We start from the raw sequence: 17,976 nt of genomic DNA, 5'->3' as shown, positions 1-17,976 counted from the left end.
GCAAAGCTTTTTTTAATTGATATCTAAACATTTTAATGAAGCTGGTTAAAATACATTCAAAACTCAGAACGTTCTCTTTTAGTTAAAAAAAATGTATTATTAAAAATAAATGCAACCAAATGTGAACACAGTGCAACTATAGGAGAACATTTGAACATTTCTTAGGCTTCTGCATAACCCTGAGGGAATGTACACAATCATCTTTGGTTTGGTTCCAACTAACCTTAGGAGAACCATGGGCTAACGTTCTTTGAGCATTCTGTGTTACTCGGGTATGTGGTGATAAAAAAACAAAAAAAACTGTACTGTAAATATACTGCCATACACTCAGTACACAAGTCTTGACATGTAGAGCCAGAAGAGTAAGATAGTTTATTTATTTTTATTCCAGTAAAGAGAGAAAGTGATTACTGTTAATGGCAACTCCAATGGGAAATATATCTTCAACAAGCAGGTGGTATTTTTCATTACAGTCAGACATTAAACTTGTTATACATATAGAGCAGAACTTAACCTGTGGACCTGTTTTTGTGCTGTTTGTTTAGTCCAGTGGAAAACCACATGACCACATTTGGGTCATTTTGATACTGTTATTGGCTTAGCTGATGATGAATGTTATTTAAATGGTTGATGGCATTTTCCTATTCAAACATACTAATATGTACATCAATAGTGCATCAATGTAGTTTGTATACACAAAACGAGTCAAAGCCTCTCTGCAGCAGGACCACCACAGACTCCAGTGTCACTGGGACACCCACTTGTACAGATCCCGAACCACTCTATACTCATTGCTGAAGCCAATATGACGACAGGCCTGACAGACAGCAAGTGTAAACTTATGCTGCTCGTCAGTAAAATGACGCCTGAGAGTATAGAATCGGTGCCAAGTAAAGTACTTTTCATAAGCCTCTTTATCGTCGTCCAATTTGAGGAGGAATTCAGCCAGAGCAAAAGCATCAGGAAAGTCTTTTACGTGTATGAAGGAAGTACCAGGGACAAATTTCTCATAGTTTTTTCTTGGTGGGCCCAGAACTATTGGTACAGTTCCAACAGCGAGCGGACCATAGAATGTTTCTGTGATGTAATCTCTGTGATTTGATTCCTCAAAAGAAAGAAAGAACTTGCAGGTACTAATAGTTTGAAAATAGTTTTCCCCCTTCACGTTGTCAGCTGAGATGTCAAACACATCCACCTTCATGTGTTTTATAACCTCGTTGTAGTAGTTGTAACGCTCCGCAGATGTCGTGTTGAGGTCATTGCTGTTAACAATCCAACAAAGCACTCGTTCTTTCTTTGGTGGAACAAAATCTGGGCCTGGGTTCTTCTTGACAGTTAGGTGCCAGCGAACAGGAATGTCTGCATCCTTCCTGTAGCTGGAGGTTAAATTAAAAAGGGCTTCGATGCCAGCGATCTTGCGCGTGTTTGGGGGCGTGTCCATGCTCAACCAGATCCACCTTTGAAATTTGGGTCTTGGTGTGGTGGGAAGGTTGGACAGGTCATCTTTGATATCATTGTGATGTATCAGAACTGCATGAGCTTTGGAGTATAAAGATCTATCATCTGTGAGTTCACAGTGATCCATTTCTAAAACATTCTTACAGTCCTTCAAATCAAACTTTTTGCTTTCAGGCCAAAACCACAGCAGCACAAGAGGCTTTTTGGTCTTTGGCCGATTTGTGGCCACTGACTGTTTTTGCACAGCAGCTGGTTTGGGGGCAGGGTGACATTTTGGAACTGGAAAAGACCTGTAGTACATTGTAAATAGGATGATGACTCCAGCCAGCAGCACGACCACGATGGACAGGGGTCGCAAAGTAGAACTTGGAGTGGAAGCCATCCTAAATCTGCAAAGAAAGAAGAAGCCCTTACTACTGGCAACACATTTCCTCAAGGTATAAATGTCACAAAGGTTATAAACACAGTTAATGTCAACGGACTGTTAGAAGTTACAGTGTAATTAATGCTGCATTCAACCAAATGGATAGTCATTATGAGGAGTTTGGACCACTTCAAGAGGACTGCAGTGGCAAACGTACACTTAATTCCAAAGCCACTGAAAGCTGTTAGTTGTAGGCAGTTTGGGCTTGGTACTGTCGTACATCCAAGTTACATTTCCTTCCACATGCGTCTAAGCTGCTTTAGGATCAACAACACTTAGAAATATTCCCTAGATGTTCCATGTCCTGAATGACGAACTATTGATTGAACGGTAACATAACGTAATCTAACATAGCGCGACCTGGCGTTCGAAAAAACTTTTTTACAGCAAAACCAGATTCAACACAATGTAGGATTTGCTCTCGGGGTCCATCCACAGTTGGTAAACTAAAATCACCAGCAGCTAATAAGGAAGTAGCTGTTTTATGTTTCAATAAGTTAGAAAGGAAAACTAACCCTGAAAAATCAACGACAGACAGTGCCGTGGTTTGCGTAACTTGTGTCTTCAACCCGGCTTGTGTTACCTGTTGCTCATTGTATGCACATTCAATCCCTCGATTTATGAATAGGAGGACGAGGTGACTTTAATAACACTTCCTGACTAACAGCAAGCTCAAACACATTATATAAATATAAATATATATATAAATAAAATGACGACCAGGTCGCCCTCGGTCAAGCGTCCCTCTCAAAGCAAACTCCAAAGGTTCCATAAGTGCCACTGCAGGCGATGCATACTACAGACATATTAGACATTATTTAAAAGGTTGAAATCCTACATTGTGTCACTTCAGCGTCAATCAGCACTTTAAGTACTGCCAGAGTTTTAGACATTCAATAATTCAACTCATTAAAGCAGGGGGTGTCCAAACTTTTTTTTTTTTTTAACGAGGGCCAGATTTGAAAATGTTAAGATTTCCGGGGGCCAATTTAACATTAACTGTATTGTTGCACTGTTTTAAAATAAATGTTTTTAAAAAAATGCACTGTTTTATAATAATTTAATTTTCACTGTCGCACTTATCTTTTTTAAGTGGCAATGTAACAAAATCTAAGCCACACGGAAGTGAACATGTGAAGAAATTCTAACTTTCTATCACATCTGGAGTCAGATATAATTACATATAATAGGAGGTGAGATGCACAACCCAGGGCTCCATACTAAATGTTTGCATTGGTTGCACTGGTGCGCCTAACTTTTCTTTTTTTTTTATGTGTACCCAAATGTTTCATTGCTTCGCCTTTAACGCCATAAGGTCTTTTTTTTTTTTTATCCCTCTCCATGACATTCATATAATGTGAATGATTTTTAAACAAGAATAGGGTGTAGAGAAATGCTTGTCTTTAATTGAAGCACGATTATATATGAAAATAAAAATAAAGTGTTTCAAGTGCTTCACTGAGCTGAAATAGAACATTCCCTATCTCAAAGATAATTTCACAGTATTACTGCCTGCCGCTGAAATGCGGCATGGAGACTCTGGCCACTTTTCCTACACACTTGTCGCGGCATATAGAATGGAAGCCCATTATCGCAAGAAAAAAAAAAAAGAGATAAAACTTGATTAAAAAAAAGGAATCTAAATTATGAGATCAAAAGTTATAATTATGAGATCAAAAGTCAAAATTATGAGATAAAAAGTCATAATTATGAGATACAAAGTCAGCAGTTCAATAGCAGCTCATGTGTGGTGTGGGGAGACTGACACAGACATGGATTGCGAGTATATTGAGGACTACTTCAAACGTGGCTTTACTGCAAATGAAATCCTTTACTCTCATGCCTGCATAGAGTCATTCAAACCATGATTTAACTTTTAAAAAAAGTGAATTATTGTCTCACCGTTGTATAAAATGTGCCTCTCGGGTGTTCTGGTGGACTTCTGTTACCTGAGCAAAACTTTGAAGAAGAGGAAAGTGGTATAACTCAGACACACACACACATCTGAGGAACAGTGAAACTGCGTGATATTTGCCGTAGAATTCGTGGTGGAATCAGATTAAATGGATCGGTTAACCTACTCCTCACCAACACATCCGTGTTGTTCGGGTGAATCAGGAAGTCAACTCAATCACAAGAATGAAGCGTCACACTATGGACGTATTATAGAGCCCCGCCCCCTCTGCCTTGAAGACATTTTCTTCTAGTGGCCACTCGTGGTACTGCAACACAAACTACTCATGCGTTTATACTGTAGTTAAAAAGTTATTACGACAAAATAAGGTGTTAGTTATTTATTCGTCGGCCCTTAGCATTTAACCTGAGCGAGTTGGAAAAGCTAGAATCAATGAATTAAAGGTAAATGCAACAGGTGCAATCAAGAGCAACTGGTGTTTCCTTTTATTAATCTTTATTGAGGCCATGTCCTTTTAGTCAACTGCTTTCGTTTTAACAACGTTTAAAGTGTTACCTCTTCTTGTTGTAAAGTTGACAAAATAGTCAAAAAAAAATTTAAATCATGAAGTTTGATCATTTTTTTTATAACGTATGAAGATTGAACTAGTTTACTAATGTGTTATGTACACTTTACCTGATGTAATATTACACATAGTGCTCTCTCTTAAATAAACAAAGTAGTAACACTGACAACTGATGACGCACTAGACTAAAGTTTCTGTGTGTGTTATGGTATGTTATTGTTCTAACATTATTTTTATATGTTGTATACAGTATATGTTGTGTATATAACAGAGTTAGAAATGACCTGTATTGTGAATTTCACCAAAACTGATGTGCCTGCCTTAATGATAATGTTATAGTGCCACCCGGTGGATTAATAGCGCAACTGCATGTAGTATGTCTTGGCTATTTTGATTATATGGTCTTGTTGCATTTAAAATAATTTCCACAAGTGATAAATTTCACATACGTGTTTTATGTTCAATAGGTTTATTTTCAAGCAAATACAAGTTAAGTACTCTGAATAGATTATTACAATATCAACACCATACAATCACATGTCGTCAAATATGTATTGTGTTGTATTTACATTTCAGTACTAACCTTGTGTCACTAGTTTGAGTATTACCGTAGCAGCCTTCGCTTTAAGACCACTTGAAGCTCAGCTTCAACTGTTCTCTATGGGATGACACATAATTGGTTTTTTTCACTGAGGTGTCAACAATAATAAAAACAATGTAAACGACCTTTGATAATATACAAACATCAGTCTTCATGAAATCATATAAGTCTAATCCAGTGTTGTAATGTAACGGAGTACAAATACTTTGTTACTGTACTTAAGTAGAATTTTCACGTATCTGTACTTGACCCTGTTATTTATATTTCTGACAGCTTTTACTTTTACTCCACTACATTTCCTAAATAATGTGTGAACTTTAAATTTCCCTTAACCATCCTCGTTACTCGTTACTCCAAAATAAACCTTGAGTTGGTGACATAATGCCTGTTTGTTGTCGCTAGTTAAAGTTCAAAAAGTTTCAAAAATACAATATTCGCCTGTGCCTATTATGCTTTTATTGTTAAGAAGCCACAGTAAATGTCATATTCAAAATTGGAATTGCTCACTGTGTTTAAATACTTTTACTTTTACTTCTAATACTTAAGTACATTTTCTATCTTTTGATAAAGGGGACTTTAACTTCTACCAAAGTCATCTTCTGGTAAGATACTTGTACTTTTGCTCGGTATCGCTTTCAAGTACTTTATACAAGACTGGTCTAATCATCCAGGAGATCATGAATAACCTGTAAAACAGCGAGAACTGTAACATCAACACAATTAGATGTTATCATATGCTAATTGAAGTTGACTTTTTTAGAAGGTGTCAGGACCTCAACTCCTGCCCAGCTGACTTTAGACACAAGCCTTGCTTTATTTTTGCCGATCATGCACTGCCAAACCAGCCAGAGCATGTTTTTGCGTGTTTTGCCTGCCATGCAGCCAAAGGACAGTCACAGGGATCAAAGAAGAGGACGAGTAGAGCCGGGTGGGAACACACTATATGTGCACAGAAAAAGACAACCACTTATAAAATCAATTCATTCTTTCCCTCTTTAAACAGTAGGAGCCCATGCTCCAGTTTGAACCTCCACCCTGTACCCAGATCCGTTTGTGAAATCTATTTCAATGGTGTTATTTAAAGATCAACTACTGTATATCAGCTTAACTTCCCTACGTCCTGTTCAGTAGACAATTTAAAAGGATGTCAGCACACTGAATGATGTAGATATTTTTAACCTGCACAGTGCACACGGATGAAAACTGCAATTGAATCTTTGAAAAGGCAAATTCCTTCACCTCTCAAACCTTATAACCATGTCCATTTATATATATATACGGGCTGTCGAGTGGGCACACACTCGTCATCCTTCCACCATGTTTCCCCTCTCAGTTTGAGAAGACAACACTCTACATGGTTCTGTATTCACACAGATATATTGTGTCTTTTTTTGCGTTAACAGTGTGACAATGTCTATTCCCTAAGTTGTATCTCTCAGCATTTGTAGCAGCATCTGCTGAGTGGGCAGCACATCTGCCAAGTAAACAAGGCTCTTATTAACTATTAAACACTTCAGCGCAGGAACCAAAGAATAAGCACACACACACACACATATGCACATATGCAAGTGTATTCAAAGTCCCAGTGCAGAGTCAGAGCCTGCAAACATTTTTTTTTTTTCCCCTCCAGCCTCAGTGAAATTGGATCCCTCGCCATCCTTGGGAAGAAGGCTGCACACTTAAACAGCAGCCAGGTCATGTCCTGTTGGCCTCTAATGGATGAACAGATGACAACCAGAGACAGAACTATTGCTGAATTAAAACACTGATCATAAAAACTGCGGGGTAACAGGAGGAGAACCTTTTGTCTCGTGTTCGAACTTGACCAGCACTTAAGTAAGTTGAGGTTGAGGATTTTTCGGAGGACTGTGGTGCCGGAAGTGACGTACTAAGGGCCGTAGTAAACAAGGACTTAGCGGAATAGTAGCTGTCGACGCCTATGAAATATATTTTCACTTGTTATATGGCTTTACCAGTACGTCAGTACGTCAGCCCATAAACAAACAAGCTGATCACCTATAGTATATTCCACTACATTGTTTTCAACACTATAACAATGCGTACTGTGAGTTCTGAAATGTGTGGACAAACCTAAAGTTTAATAAAATAACTGTTACTGTTACTCTGCTTAATTGCATCCAAGACAGGTAATCACACCACACACCTGGAGTTTTTCATTAGTTTGTCCAGGCTGAAGAATCCTAATTAAAAAGTGTCACACTAATTAAGCAAGGCCACGTGTCCATAGCTAAACTATAGCTATAGACAATGCCAAAAATGTTTGTTCATACATTATCCTACATTGTGCAAATGTTGAGGTCTAATATACAAATTTACAGCAATTTTTAAAAATAGGATTATTTTATGAAGTTGTGAAAACAAAGAGCTATTCTGCAAGATGTGATGATTTTAACTGAAGGACAAACAGGAGTGGGAATTTCACAATATGAAGAATAAAAGAAAAAAAAAGAGTTTTATTTTATTGTGTAACGGTTTTAACTATGTTTTGGAAATGAATGTCGATGAGTTTGAATAAAGAGGTGGGTGATCATTTATACTTTATGCTTTATAAACAGACATTTTTGACCCCAGAGAACAATTGGAAGAACATTCAGTCATGATGGTCATGATGTTGTTATGAGATCATGTTGTTTCCTTTTTTGTTTCCACAGATCATGGCCTGTTTCCATAAAACTCTACGTCTGGCAAAATTAGCTTTAGTTGGCCTTGCCTGCACTGTGATTGCATTCTTTATTTTTTTTTTTGAGCCACCACCTCCTTTGTGTCCATCTACGTCTACAGTAGCTGACGAAGAAACCTCTGAAGGCACATCGTCCTGCTGTTGCTCTGTCCTTTTGGTTTTAGGTTTGATTTCAAAAACTGCTCAACCTACTTCAACATTGATAGCTGCATACTGACTGATGATAGATCCATGTACAGCAAAGCAGAAAGAGTCATTTTCTACCACAAACATATTGATTGGAATTTCAAAAACATCCTTCTTGATCCACGCCCATCATTTGGATTTGGCTTACTGAGGAATCTCCAAGGAACACAGCAAAGAAAAACCTGTTCAATTTAACACTGAGCTACAGACGAGACGCCGACATTGTGATGAGGGATGAGGTGACTATCAGGAAAGAAGAGATGAGGGAAGACTTTGTTCTGCCCAAGAAAGACAAACTGGTGTGTTGGATTGTCAGTAACAATGCTGCGAGCACTGGAACAAGTACAAGAGATACATATTACCGTGAACTTTCTAAACATATAAAGGTTGATCTCTTTGGATCTGCTTATACTGGGCACCGGTTGAGCTTTGAAGACTATTACCCAACCATCAGTAGTTGTAAGTTTTACCTCTCGTTTGAAAACTCACTCTTCAAAGATTACATGACAGAAAAGGTGAATGGGCCCCTCGCAGCAGGGACAGTCCCTGTCGTTCTGGGTTCACCAAGAGAAAACTACAAGCATTTCCTTCCCAATGGCTCCTTCATTCACGTCAATGATTTACCTAATGCAAAATCACTGGCAGAGTGTGTTAACACTGAGTTCTACATCTGTCTGACGCTCTCCTGTTTATCAGCATCAGTGGCTCCCCTAAATGTAGTTGTGTGGCGTTCTTCTGCTCACTTCTTCTGAAATAAGCAGATCAGCATGTTTCTTACTTTATTCCAAAGAGGTTAACTGTTCTTGATATGTGCTCAGTAAAATGACGTGGATTGGTGTGTTGGAGTTCATGTTATGTTATTTTTTAAAAAAGGAAAGAGTTGAGGATTATCGATGGAAATCTTTTCATTCATGCTATGTTTCACAATACCTGCAACATTCACTCTGCCCTCTTTAAATGTGCATTTTTACATTGTGTATCTTCTTGCTGTATTTCCTGTTCATAGTTTTGTTTGCACCATCAAACTAAAGCTCAATTTAGATCAAGCTCAAAATTGCCAAACACATGATCAAAAACAAATAGCTATATATATAATATATAAAATAATGTCAAGTCATTTTATGTATATATATGTATATATATATATATGTATATGTATATATACATATATATGTATATGTGTATATATATATATATAAATACATATATGTAATATCTGCTGTGAACTAGGTCTATTATGTACCAGGTTTATTCACATGCATATGTATATGTGTGTGTATACGTGTGGGTAGTCTCACAATATCCACAAGCATGAAGTGAAGCTTCATTTGAATTGCTTTTAGTTGCACTTAAATATAAGTGCTTAATTGTAACCACAAACCATTCACATTAGATTTGTACAATAAAGTACAAATCGCACGCGAATGGCAAAACCCCAAAACGGAACAAGTGACAATACCAAATTATAATAGTCCGAGGATATTACACACAAATATAAACGGTGTACTTGAATGCACCGTGAGCTCTGCGCGTTCACAACACATTCGTTTTACCATAAAAAACGATGTAGACGTGCTACTAATTTTAATGGTGGGTGGGTGTGGGCGCGCGCGCGCGTGCGTTTGGGTAGAAATGAAGCTGACGGGCGACTGCATGATTCATTTTCTTAAACGTCTGCTTCTTCACGTCTCACGCAAGAGCTTTTAGAGATGCGTTACCATGACAGAACGTAACAGACTAATGAAAATATAAACATTTTCCTCAATTTTGTCTCAAATTCACAATTCTTACTTCCGTATTCCGCATCAGCTGAAGTACCGCCGATGAACCGGTGAGTTTTTTTTTTATTATTAATTTATTATTCTTGTTGTTGTTGTTGTTGTCATTGCTGAATATGGTAGTTTGGAGGAATGGGTTGGTGGGTGCTGGATAATTATTGATTTATTATCTTTCACCAGTAACTGAGAGGAGACGACCCCCTCTGTGCAAGGTAGGAAGAAATGATTCTCTTATTATTCACAGGTTGCTGAAACAGGTGTAGCTAACAATAAATAGTAGGTAGTAGTTGGTGGCGTGTGATGTGATGGTCACAATTCCTGATAACCTGCTGATAAACTACAAAAAAATAAGTGTTTTTGGAGTTCACACGTGTGGCCAGCATCACAACTGGAACTGTTCAGTGGTGATTTCAAAATGTCATTTCTGTGTTTAAATGTTGCAAAGAGTCTCAATAATGACTCTTACACTTGAGCTTGTGCCACTGAGCAGCTCTATAGACCGTCCACTGTATAATACATTTGATATGCTGGACAGAAATGACACTTGTGAAGATTCCCTTTTTAAATTCCTTTTTAAGAAGTCTAAAAGGCTTGAACAAGGAAGCCGACGGGCTGCCCCAGTCGTGTGAGGAGAAAGAGAGATGTGGGGGTTAAAGCCACATGCAAAGAAGCTGGTGATGGCTGGTGTTTCCTATGACGTGCTGACTGTACGCTTAAAATAGATGATTTTTCTTTCTTTTTTTTTTAAAGTAAAAAAAGGAGATATTTTCTCCCCTAGAATTGTGATATTTCTACTACCTTGATGAATAGAAGTGGGGAAAATAGAAGTGAGTTACACCAGGGGCCAAAATCCCATTTCAATGCTGTATTTGACACTTTCTCCCTCAGCATGTTCAATTATTTTAAATAATTATATTAACTATATTATATATATTATTAGCCCATACGCGGCCAGTTTTTGTATGTTCAACCAGCAATACCAATATGTTAGTGGCAATGATACACAATACATGTTTAAATACACATCTGACTTGAAAATGGGTCATAAAACATTCTGCCAGATGTGATGATTTTAACTGAAGGACAAACAGGAGTGGGAATTTCACAATGCTTCACTTGATTAGAAACTGGATCTAAATCAAAGCTGGAACATAATATCAGACTCAAAATAGTCTAAATAATTAAATGTGTAAAACTGGATTATAATATGTCACAAGAAAAATCTCAAATGTCAGTAAAGTAACTTTACATTAATGAACGGGACTTTTATAAAAGGATGAAGACATCAGTATGTCACCTGTCTGTCCACCTCTTACCCAATGCTGTTAATTAATTAATTAATTAATTAATTAATAAAAGAAGGACAAAAGACAACAACAACGTTTCAACATGTATGACTGTTTACATGCAGCTCTTAACCTGGGATTTTACAGCAGGAAAAATAACATTCAGTGAATTTATTTATTTAACCGAAAAACAAAACAGTCAAGCTTTGAATAATTCATAATGTCATGATTCATAACAACATACTTTTGATCTGAACTGAAGATAAGTATGCAGCATAAGTTACCACGGTACCATCGCCTATTCAGATTTCAACTACCCAGTACTTTTCCATGCACAGTAATGTGTTGTAGCTCGACCAGGTCATTCAGTTGTGAATGCTTTTGTTGGCAGTCGTTTGAAGTGATTCATTGAAAAAAAAGGGGCTAAAGGGTTGTTGGTAGAAGGTGGTTTCGGGTTTAGCAGGTGTAATTTGTCAGCATTGACTATAGAGTATTGTCTTATTTTTCTTTGGACTGGCTTTTTCTACTATTTAAGGTATTAGTCAGACGTGGAGATTGTGTTGCATACTGAGGCCTGAGACTGAGGCCTGAGACTCTAATCCAACTGGAGGTATACTCTCCCTACGGTGGCCATCCGTTCTGTAAATTAAGGATTCTTTGCCTATTTGAAAGATAAATACATTGTTCCTTATTTTTGATCATGAAAAGAATACTTCACCGATTTGCATTTAGCTTTGAATTACTAGAATAGGGCTAGTTTTTTTTTTTTAAATTGTCCCTCCCAAACTCAGTTTCCCCTGAGTTGAAAAATATCTTCTATATTTTTTTTGTTACATGCCCACCAGTGACACTTGGTCCTTTTAGCGTAACTGTTGGCAAAGATGGCGGCCACTGTTTACATTCTGGGAATGAAGTCCCGCCCCCCCTACGAGTTTCTCAACTTAGGGGAAACTGAGGTTGGGAAGCACAATTTATCAAAAATACTATTCTTGTAATACAAAGCTAAATGCAAATCGGTGAAGTATTCCTTTAAGTCACGTGTCGTAATGGAGAGGCGGCGAGATGTAAAGGTAAAATGGCCACATGAGGGAACTGCTCAGGCGAAAGCCGCAAAAATGTAAAACGGTACCTACGAGTCGAGCCCATAGGAACGACTTTAACTGTTCACAAATTACACTGTAACAACTAATCCTGCACTAATCATTTAAACTAACCCTAAACTAAATTAACTCAATACTGGCTCCTACACTCACCAGAGCATGTACTAAAAAAGTAACATGTACCAGGTACTAGCACTAATGGAAAAACAAAATAACCGTGCTGTGCCGAGGTGAGTAGAGTCGCACTAGTGGAACCACGCCATATGTCAGTACAACTGAGAAGTTCCTTATTCTCTTAGTTTACATGTATTTTAAAAGTCTTTACAACAATTCTTGTTTTCATGTAAACATACTTAATGTGGTAAAGCAGAAAATCCCAACGTTAAACAGCTCTACAAATCCTGCTTTGTAGTTTAGGCCTCTTCTCTGATGAGTTACTGTTACGAACTTGTGATTTGACTGCTTCAGTGGTTTCTTTTAATTATGCTTTAGTTGAGTTGCTGTCAATTAAGTCATGATGTTGTTTCTGTCTTTCTTACTGTCATTTTTTTTGTCCCCACAGATGATGGCCGTTTTAAGTAAACCGTCATGTCTGGCAAAAATAAGTGCTATTTGCCTTGCCGTCACTTTTATTGCTTTATTTCTATATTTTGAGCCACAGTCTCCTTTGTGTCCATCTACGTCTACATTAGCTGATGAATTAAACGCTGACGACACTGAAAAGCCCATCTTCCTGCTGTGGTTCTGGCCTCTTGGTGTGAGGTTTGACTTCAAAATCTGCTCAACCTACTTCAACATTAGTAGCTGCATACTGACTGATGATAGATCCATGTACAGCAGAGCAGAAGGAGTCATTATCTTCCATAGAGATATCGACTGGCACTTGAATAACATTCCCAAGGACCCACGTCCATCTTTTCAGAAATGGATTTGGTTCCACGTGGAATCTCCGACAAACACACTGAAGATACCAGGTTTGGAAAACCTGTTCAACTTAACACTGAGCTACAGACGAGACGCCGACATTGTGGTGAGGAATGAGGTGACTGTCAAGAAAGAAGAGATGAAGGACGTCTTTGTTCTGCCTAAGAAAAACAATCTGTTGTGTTGGATTGTCAGTAACAATGTTGCGAGCACTGGAACAAGCACAAGAGAGAAATATTACAATGAACTGTCCAAACATATAAAGATTGAACTGTTTGGTTCTGCACATACAGGGCGTCGGTTGAGCTATGAAGACTATTACCCAACCCTTGCTAGTTGTAAGTTTTACCTCTCATTTGAGAACTCGCTCCACAAGGACTACTTTGTAGAAAAGGTAAACGGGCCCCTCGTTGCAGGGTCGGTCCCTGTAGTTATGGGTCCACCAAGAGAAAACTATGAGCAGTTTATTCCCAATGGCTCCTTCATTCACATCAATGATTTCCCTGACGCAAAATCACTGGCAGAGTTTCTACAGCGGCTGGACAAGGATGATAAAGCATACATGGGTTATTTTGAGTGGAGAAAGTATTATAAAGTGGTGCCTCATCTTTTGTCAATGCAGAATGAATTCATTCATCCCATCTGCCTCGCCTGTGACCACATTTCAAAAGACAAGGAGTACCATGTAGTTAATGACCTTTATGAGTGGTACTTTACATGAAAACTGCTGTGACATCATTTTGTTAGAAGTTATTAGGCAGTGAAGACACTGAATATCTCAGGGTTCTTGAAAACTCTTAAATAATAATAATATTAATTATAATGACTTAGATTTATAAAGCGCTTTTCACGAAGCCCAGTCGCTGTACAGTTGAGAACAGAGAAGAAAACACACACACTAACAAACTCTTAATTGGACTTGGACAACAGTAAGTTTTCCTATTCCTTGTTTACCAGTTTTAGTGTGTATCTTCCACCTTCCTCAGAACTGTCGCCTGATTCTGGATGATGATGACGGTGGTGGCGTGCCTTCTCAGCTAACATCAGGTGACAGTTCTGAGGAGAAGATACACATTTTTTGAAGAGCGATGGTTTTGTTTTGTTTTTTTTAATTTATAAATTTAAATCTTTTGTAAATATAAATCTGATGAAGCTGTATCAAGTTACCCGTACTTTGAGATGACAGATGACAAAGTACCGTGGTCATATTCACAATACAAAAAAAAAAAAAACAAGCGCAAATGTGTGCATGTTGCGTTTTTGGTTTTTAAAAATGAACCGCTATTTTAATAAATTAAAAAAAAGTGTAAGCAAACTGAGGACAATAGAAGTGAAAGTATGAGATTAAGATCCCATCATGTTTCCTAAAATAAAAGCTTTGCCTGTCCAGCATTTGCTTTTGATGGGGAAATCCTTTTTATAATTGTTTTTTGAACATGTCTTCTTTCAGCTCCAGTAGACACATGCACACATAAGACCCAAGGGGTGCTTGAGCCCCATGCCCTTTTTGCCTCTTATTAAAAAGTACCCTTTTTGTGTGTTTTTTAATGAATAAATACATTCCTGTTGTGCATAGGGATGAAAAAACGGCTTTATAAAAATGTTGCGGTTATCTAGCGCCATGGTTTCCAACCTGGGGTCCAAGCCAGGTTGGACAGGCAAAGCTTTTAGTTTAGGAAACAGGAAGTGATCTTAATCTCATACTTTCACTTTTATTGTCCTCAGTTTGCTTACACTTTTTTTTAATTTATTAAAATAGCGGTTGCCCTCCCAGAGATCACATGGGAGGGCACAGAGCTTTGACTGCTCTGAGTTTGTGAAGTCAGTATCATCCAAATTAAAACAATCATCAACAATCAAATTGAAAGGTCCACCTTTCAATTTATCAACCTATTTGTCCTGAAAACAAAGCAATACCTTGGTTTTGATTTAACGGAAGCACAGGACAGTTTCTATCTATATACACTGTGAGAATAGGAATAAAAATCTAAACTTGGCCCTGGTTTGTCCTGGACATAAGCAAGGGGGGCTTCAAGGAAAAAAGGTTGGGGACCACTGATCTAGCGTACGCATTTCCTTGTAATTCGGTGTTGGGTGTGTGTGTTGAGCCGCTTCTCTGTCCGCTGCGGCTCCGCTCTGTCTCTGAGAGAGAAGCCATAGATGAGACGTGACAGTGGAGCGACTTGATCCTGTGAGTTATAGATCCATTAACACAACTTTCTTGTGGGGGCTAACACGTCGCCTTCCACTTATTCAACGGATTTAAATATGAGTCATATTTCAGAAAAGCGCCCATGTGTGCTTGTTAAGATAACTGCCACTTATTCAACGGATTTAAATATGAGTCATATTTCAGAAAAAGCGCCCATGTGTGCTTGTTAAGATAACTGCTTGTTAATGGGATTTAAGAATGATCTAATATGACAGCTGTCTGTGTCGGCTATTTAACTTGTCACAATTCTTCAGCTTCTTCCAGATATTGAGTTCATTGTGACTTTGCTGTTGTTAACATTGCTGTTCCTGCTAACAGTCACAATAGTCATTTCTTGGTTTTGTCACATTTTAGATGTGTAGCCTGTATTCCTAGTTTGCACTTGCCCCCCCTTGATTTTCTTTTTGTTATACAAGCTTTGCTGTCAACACCGCATTTCCAAGGTTGCACATTAACACAGTGTTAATGTCAACAAAGTAGTTTGCTTATTACAATTACTTTGTTTATTAATTTTACATATATTACATAATATTCTACATATTGTGTTATTAAGAAAATGTTTGCATGTGCACACACTGCCCTTTTCTGACTTTATATAATCATGTGCACGTCCCTGGTGCTCGACATTGTGATGAGAAATGAGGTGACTATCAGGAAAGAAGAGATGAGGGGAAGACTTTGTTCTCGCAGCAGGGACAGTCCCTGTCGTTCTGGGTTCACCAAGAGAAAACTACGAGCACATCCTGTCATTTTAGAGAATTTTGATTCAGATTCTGACCTTGCAAATGCTCTTAATAAATTCTTTTCCCGACTTCAGTACAGAAATACAGGAACTCAGGGGTTACAGGGGGTAATGTAGAAAAGGCACTCTCTTCCATAAATGCAAATAAAAGCTGTGGTCCTGATAATATTTGTGGTAGACTGCTTAAGTTATGCTCTAAGGAATTGTGCACAATTTTTCATTATATTTTCAATAAGTCATTACAAACGCAGCATGTGCCAAAATGTTGGAAGGATGCAGTAGTTGTTCCAGTACCCAAGACAAGGTGCCCCAAAGTACAGAATGACATCTCTTGTCATGAAAACCTTTGAAAAACTAGTGAGAAATGAAATTCTAAAGAAGACACAGTCTGACACTGACCAATTCCAGTTTGCCTATAGGCCACACAGAGGTGTTGAGGATGCCACAGTCACTATGATAAACATGCTTTGTAAACATTTGGAAGGTAAGGGAACACATGCTCAGCTTTTATTTGTAGATTTCTACTCCGCTTTTAACACAATTCAACCCCACATTTTAACAGAGAGACTATTAGAGCAAAAATCTTGTGGGCTGGGTTTTAGATTTTTTTAACTAATAGGACACAAAGACTGCGAGTCAATGGAGTACTGTCTGACCAGATCTGTTCCTCCACTGGCTCCCCTCGGGGCTGTGTTCTTGTCCCCTCTTCTGTTCATTCTTTACGCCAACATGTCCCGCAGCAGCAGGGAGGACAGATTCATTTTAAAGTATGCAGATGATTCTGTCATTGTCCGCCTGCTACAAGGAAATGAGACTAGCCATGGCCCAGTTGTCCAGGATTTTGTAGATTGGTGTGAGCGGTCCTTCCTACAGATGAACATTTCCAAGACAAAAAGTATGTACGTAGACTTTGGGAAACTCCCCAGGGCTAAGGAACCAACTAGTATAAACGGTCCGATCGTGGAGTGTGTAGACAACTACAAATACCTTGGGACCATCATCGACAGCAAACTAAGTTTTGAGGCAAACTGTGAGGCTTTGTATTAAAAGGCGAACCAGCGCCTACATTGCCTAAGGAAACTGTCCTCCTTCCATATTGACAGAAAGATGCTCACTATGTTTTACAGATGCTTCATTGAATCTGTAATTTCCTTTAGCCTGGTGTCCTGGTTCAGCAACCTACCCCGAAAAAATAAAAACTCACTGAATCAGATTGTGAGGTGGGCCAGTAGGTTAATTGGAGAGCCACAGCTGAACCTAGATACCCTTTACACTAGGCAGCTACAGAGGCTAGTGGGGTCCATCCTCGAAGATGGACTACATGGTGAATTACAGCCCCTCCCATCAGGCCGTAGGTTTAAAATGCCTGCATGTAAAAACCAAACCATGCCTGTGACCACATCGCAAAATACAAGGAGTACAATGTAGTTAATGACCTTTATGAGTGGTACTTTACACCAGAACTGCACTGAGAACACAATACACAATAGAAGATCATTACACCTACCATCCACAATTAGTGTGAACAGCATAAATGATAAAAGTAAGTAAAGATATTTTGTAACACTTTACAAGAAGGTGCACAAGCATAGACATATTTACATTGCCAGATAAATTAGAAATTAATTGTGTTAACACTGAGTTCTACATGTTCTTTCTGTCTGACGCTCTCCTGTTTATCAGCGTCAGTGGCTCTCCTAAATGTAGTTGTGTGACGTTCTTCTGCTCACTAGATAGTACATGATGGAATAATTGTGTAGGGCTTGAAATAAGCAGATCAGCATGTTTCTCAGTTTATTCCAAAGAGGTGTACTGTTCTTGATATGTGCTCAGTAAAATGATGTAGATTGGTGTGTTGGAGTTCATGTTATGTTATTTTTTTAAAAAGGAAAGAGTTGAGCATTATCGATGGAAATCATTTCATTCATGCTATGTGTCACAATACCTGCAACATTCACTCTGCCCTCTTTGCAATTTGTGGTTGTAAGTGTATGAAGGTTTTAAATGTGCATTTTTACATGGTGTATCTTCTTGCTGTATTTCCTGTTCATAGTTTTGTTTGCACCATGAGGGAAGATGACCAT

The 17,976-nt window shown here is 38.3% G+C and overlaps 2 protein-coding genes and 1 pseudogene across 3 annotated transcripts; 2 read left to right on the top strand and 1 right to left on the bottom strand.

Moving 5' to 3' along the window:
* Positions 1–347: 347 nt before the first annotated feature.
* LOC131447538 (4-galactosyl-N-acetylglucosaminide 3-alpha-L-fucosyltransferase 9-like) lies at positions 348–4,017 on the bottom strand. The gene is made up of 2 exons (XM_058619379.1): positions 3,785–4,017; positions 348–1,847 (listed from the first exon to the last, which is right to left on the bottom strand). The coding sequence occupies exon 2, from the start codon at positions 1,838–1,840 to the stop codon at positions 746–748; it is 1,095 nt and encodes a 364-aa protein (XP_058475362.1). The 5' UTR covers positions 1,841–1,847; positions 3,785–4,017; the 3' UTR covers positions 348–745.
* LOC131447865 (4-galactosyl-N-acetylglucosaminide 3-alpha-L-fucosyltransferase 9-like) lies at positions 2,175–8,857 on the top strand (annotated as a pseudogene).
* Positions 8,858–9,175: 318 nt separating this feature from the next.
* On the top strand, positions 9,176–14,228 carry LOC131447947 (4-galactosyl-N-acetylglucosaminide 3-alpha-L-fucosyltransferase 9-like). 2 transcript variants are annotated; one of them, XM_058620056.1, is made up of 3 exons: positions 9,177–9,681; positions 9,809–9,840; positions 12,577–14,228. In XM_058620056.1, exon 3 carries the CDS (start codon positions 12,577–12,579, stop codon positions 13,657–13,659), a length of 1,083 nt encoding a protein of 360 aa, XP_058476039.1. In that variant the 5' UTR covers positions 9,177–9,681; positions 9,809–9,840; the 3' UTR covers positions 13,660–14,228. The 2 variants fall into 2 exon arrangements, with proteins under 2 accessions (XP_058476038.1, XP_058476039.1); XM_058620055.1 differs by having other exon boundaries at positions 9,176–9,681; positions 9,809–14,228.
* Positions 14,229–17,976: the final 3,748 nt, after the last annotated feature.

The sequence above is a fragment of the Solea solea genome, chromosome 20, assembly GCF_958295425.1.
Source record: "Solea solea chromosome 20, fSolSol10.1, whole genome shotgun sequence".
NCBI classification, from domain to species: Eukaryota; Metazoa; Chordata; class Actinopteri; order Pleuronectiformes; family Soleidae; genus Solea; species Solea solea.
This window is presented reverse-complemented; position numbering and strand designations above follow the sequence as displayed.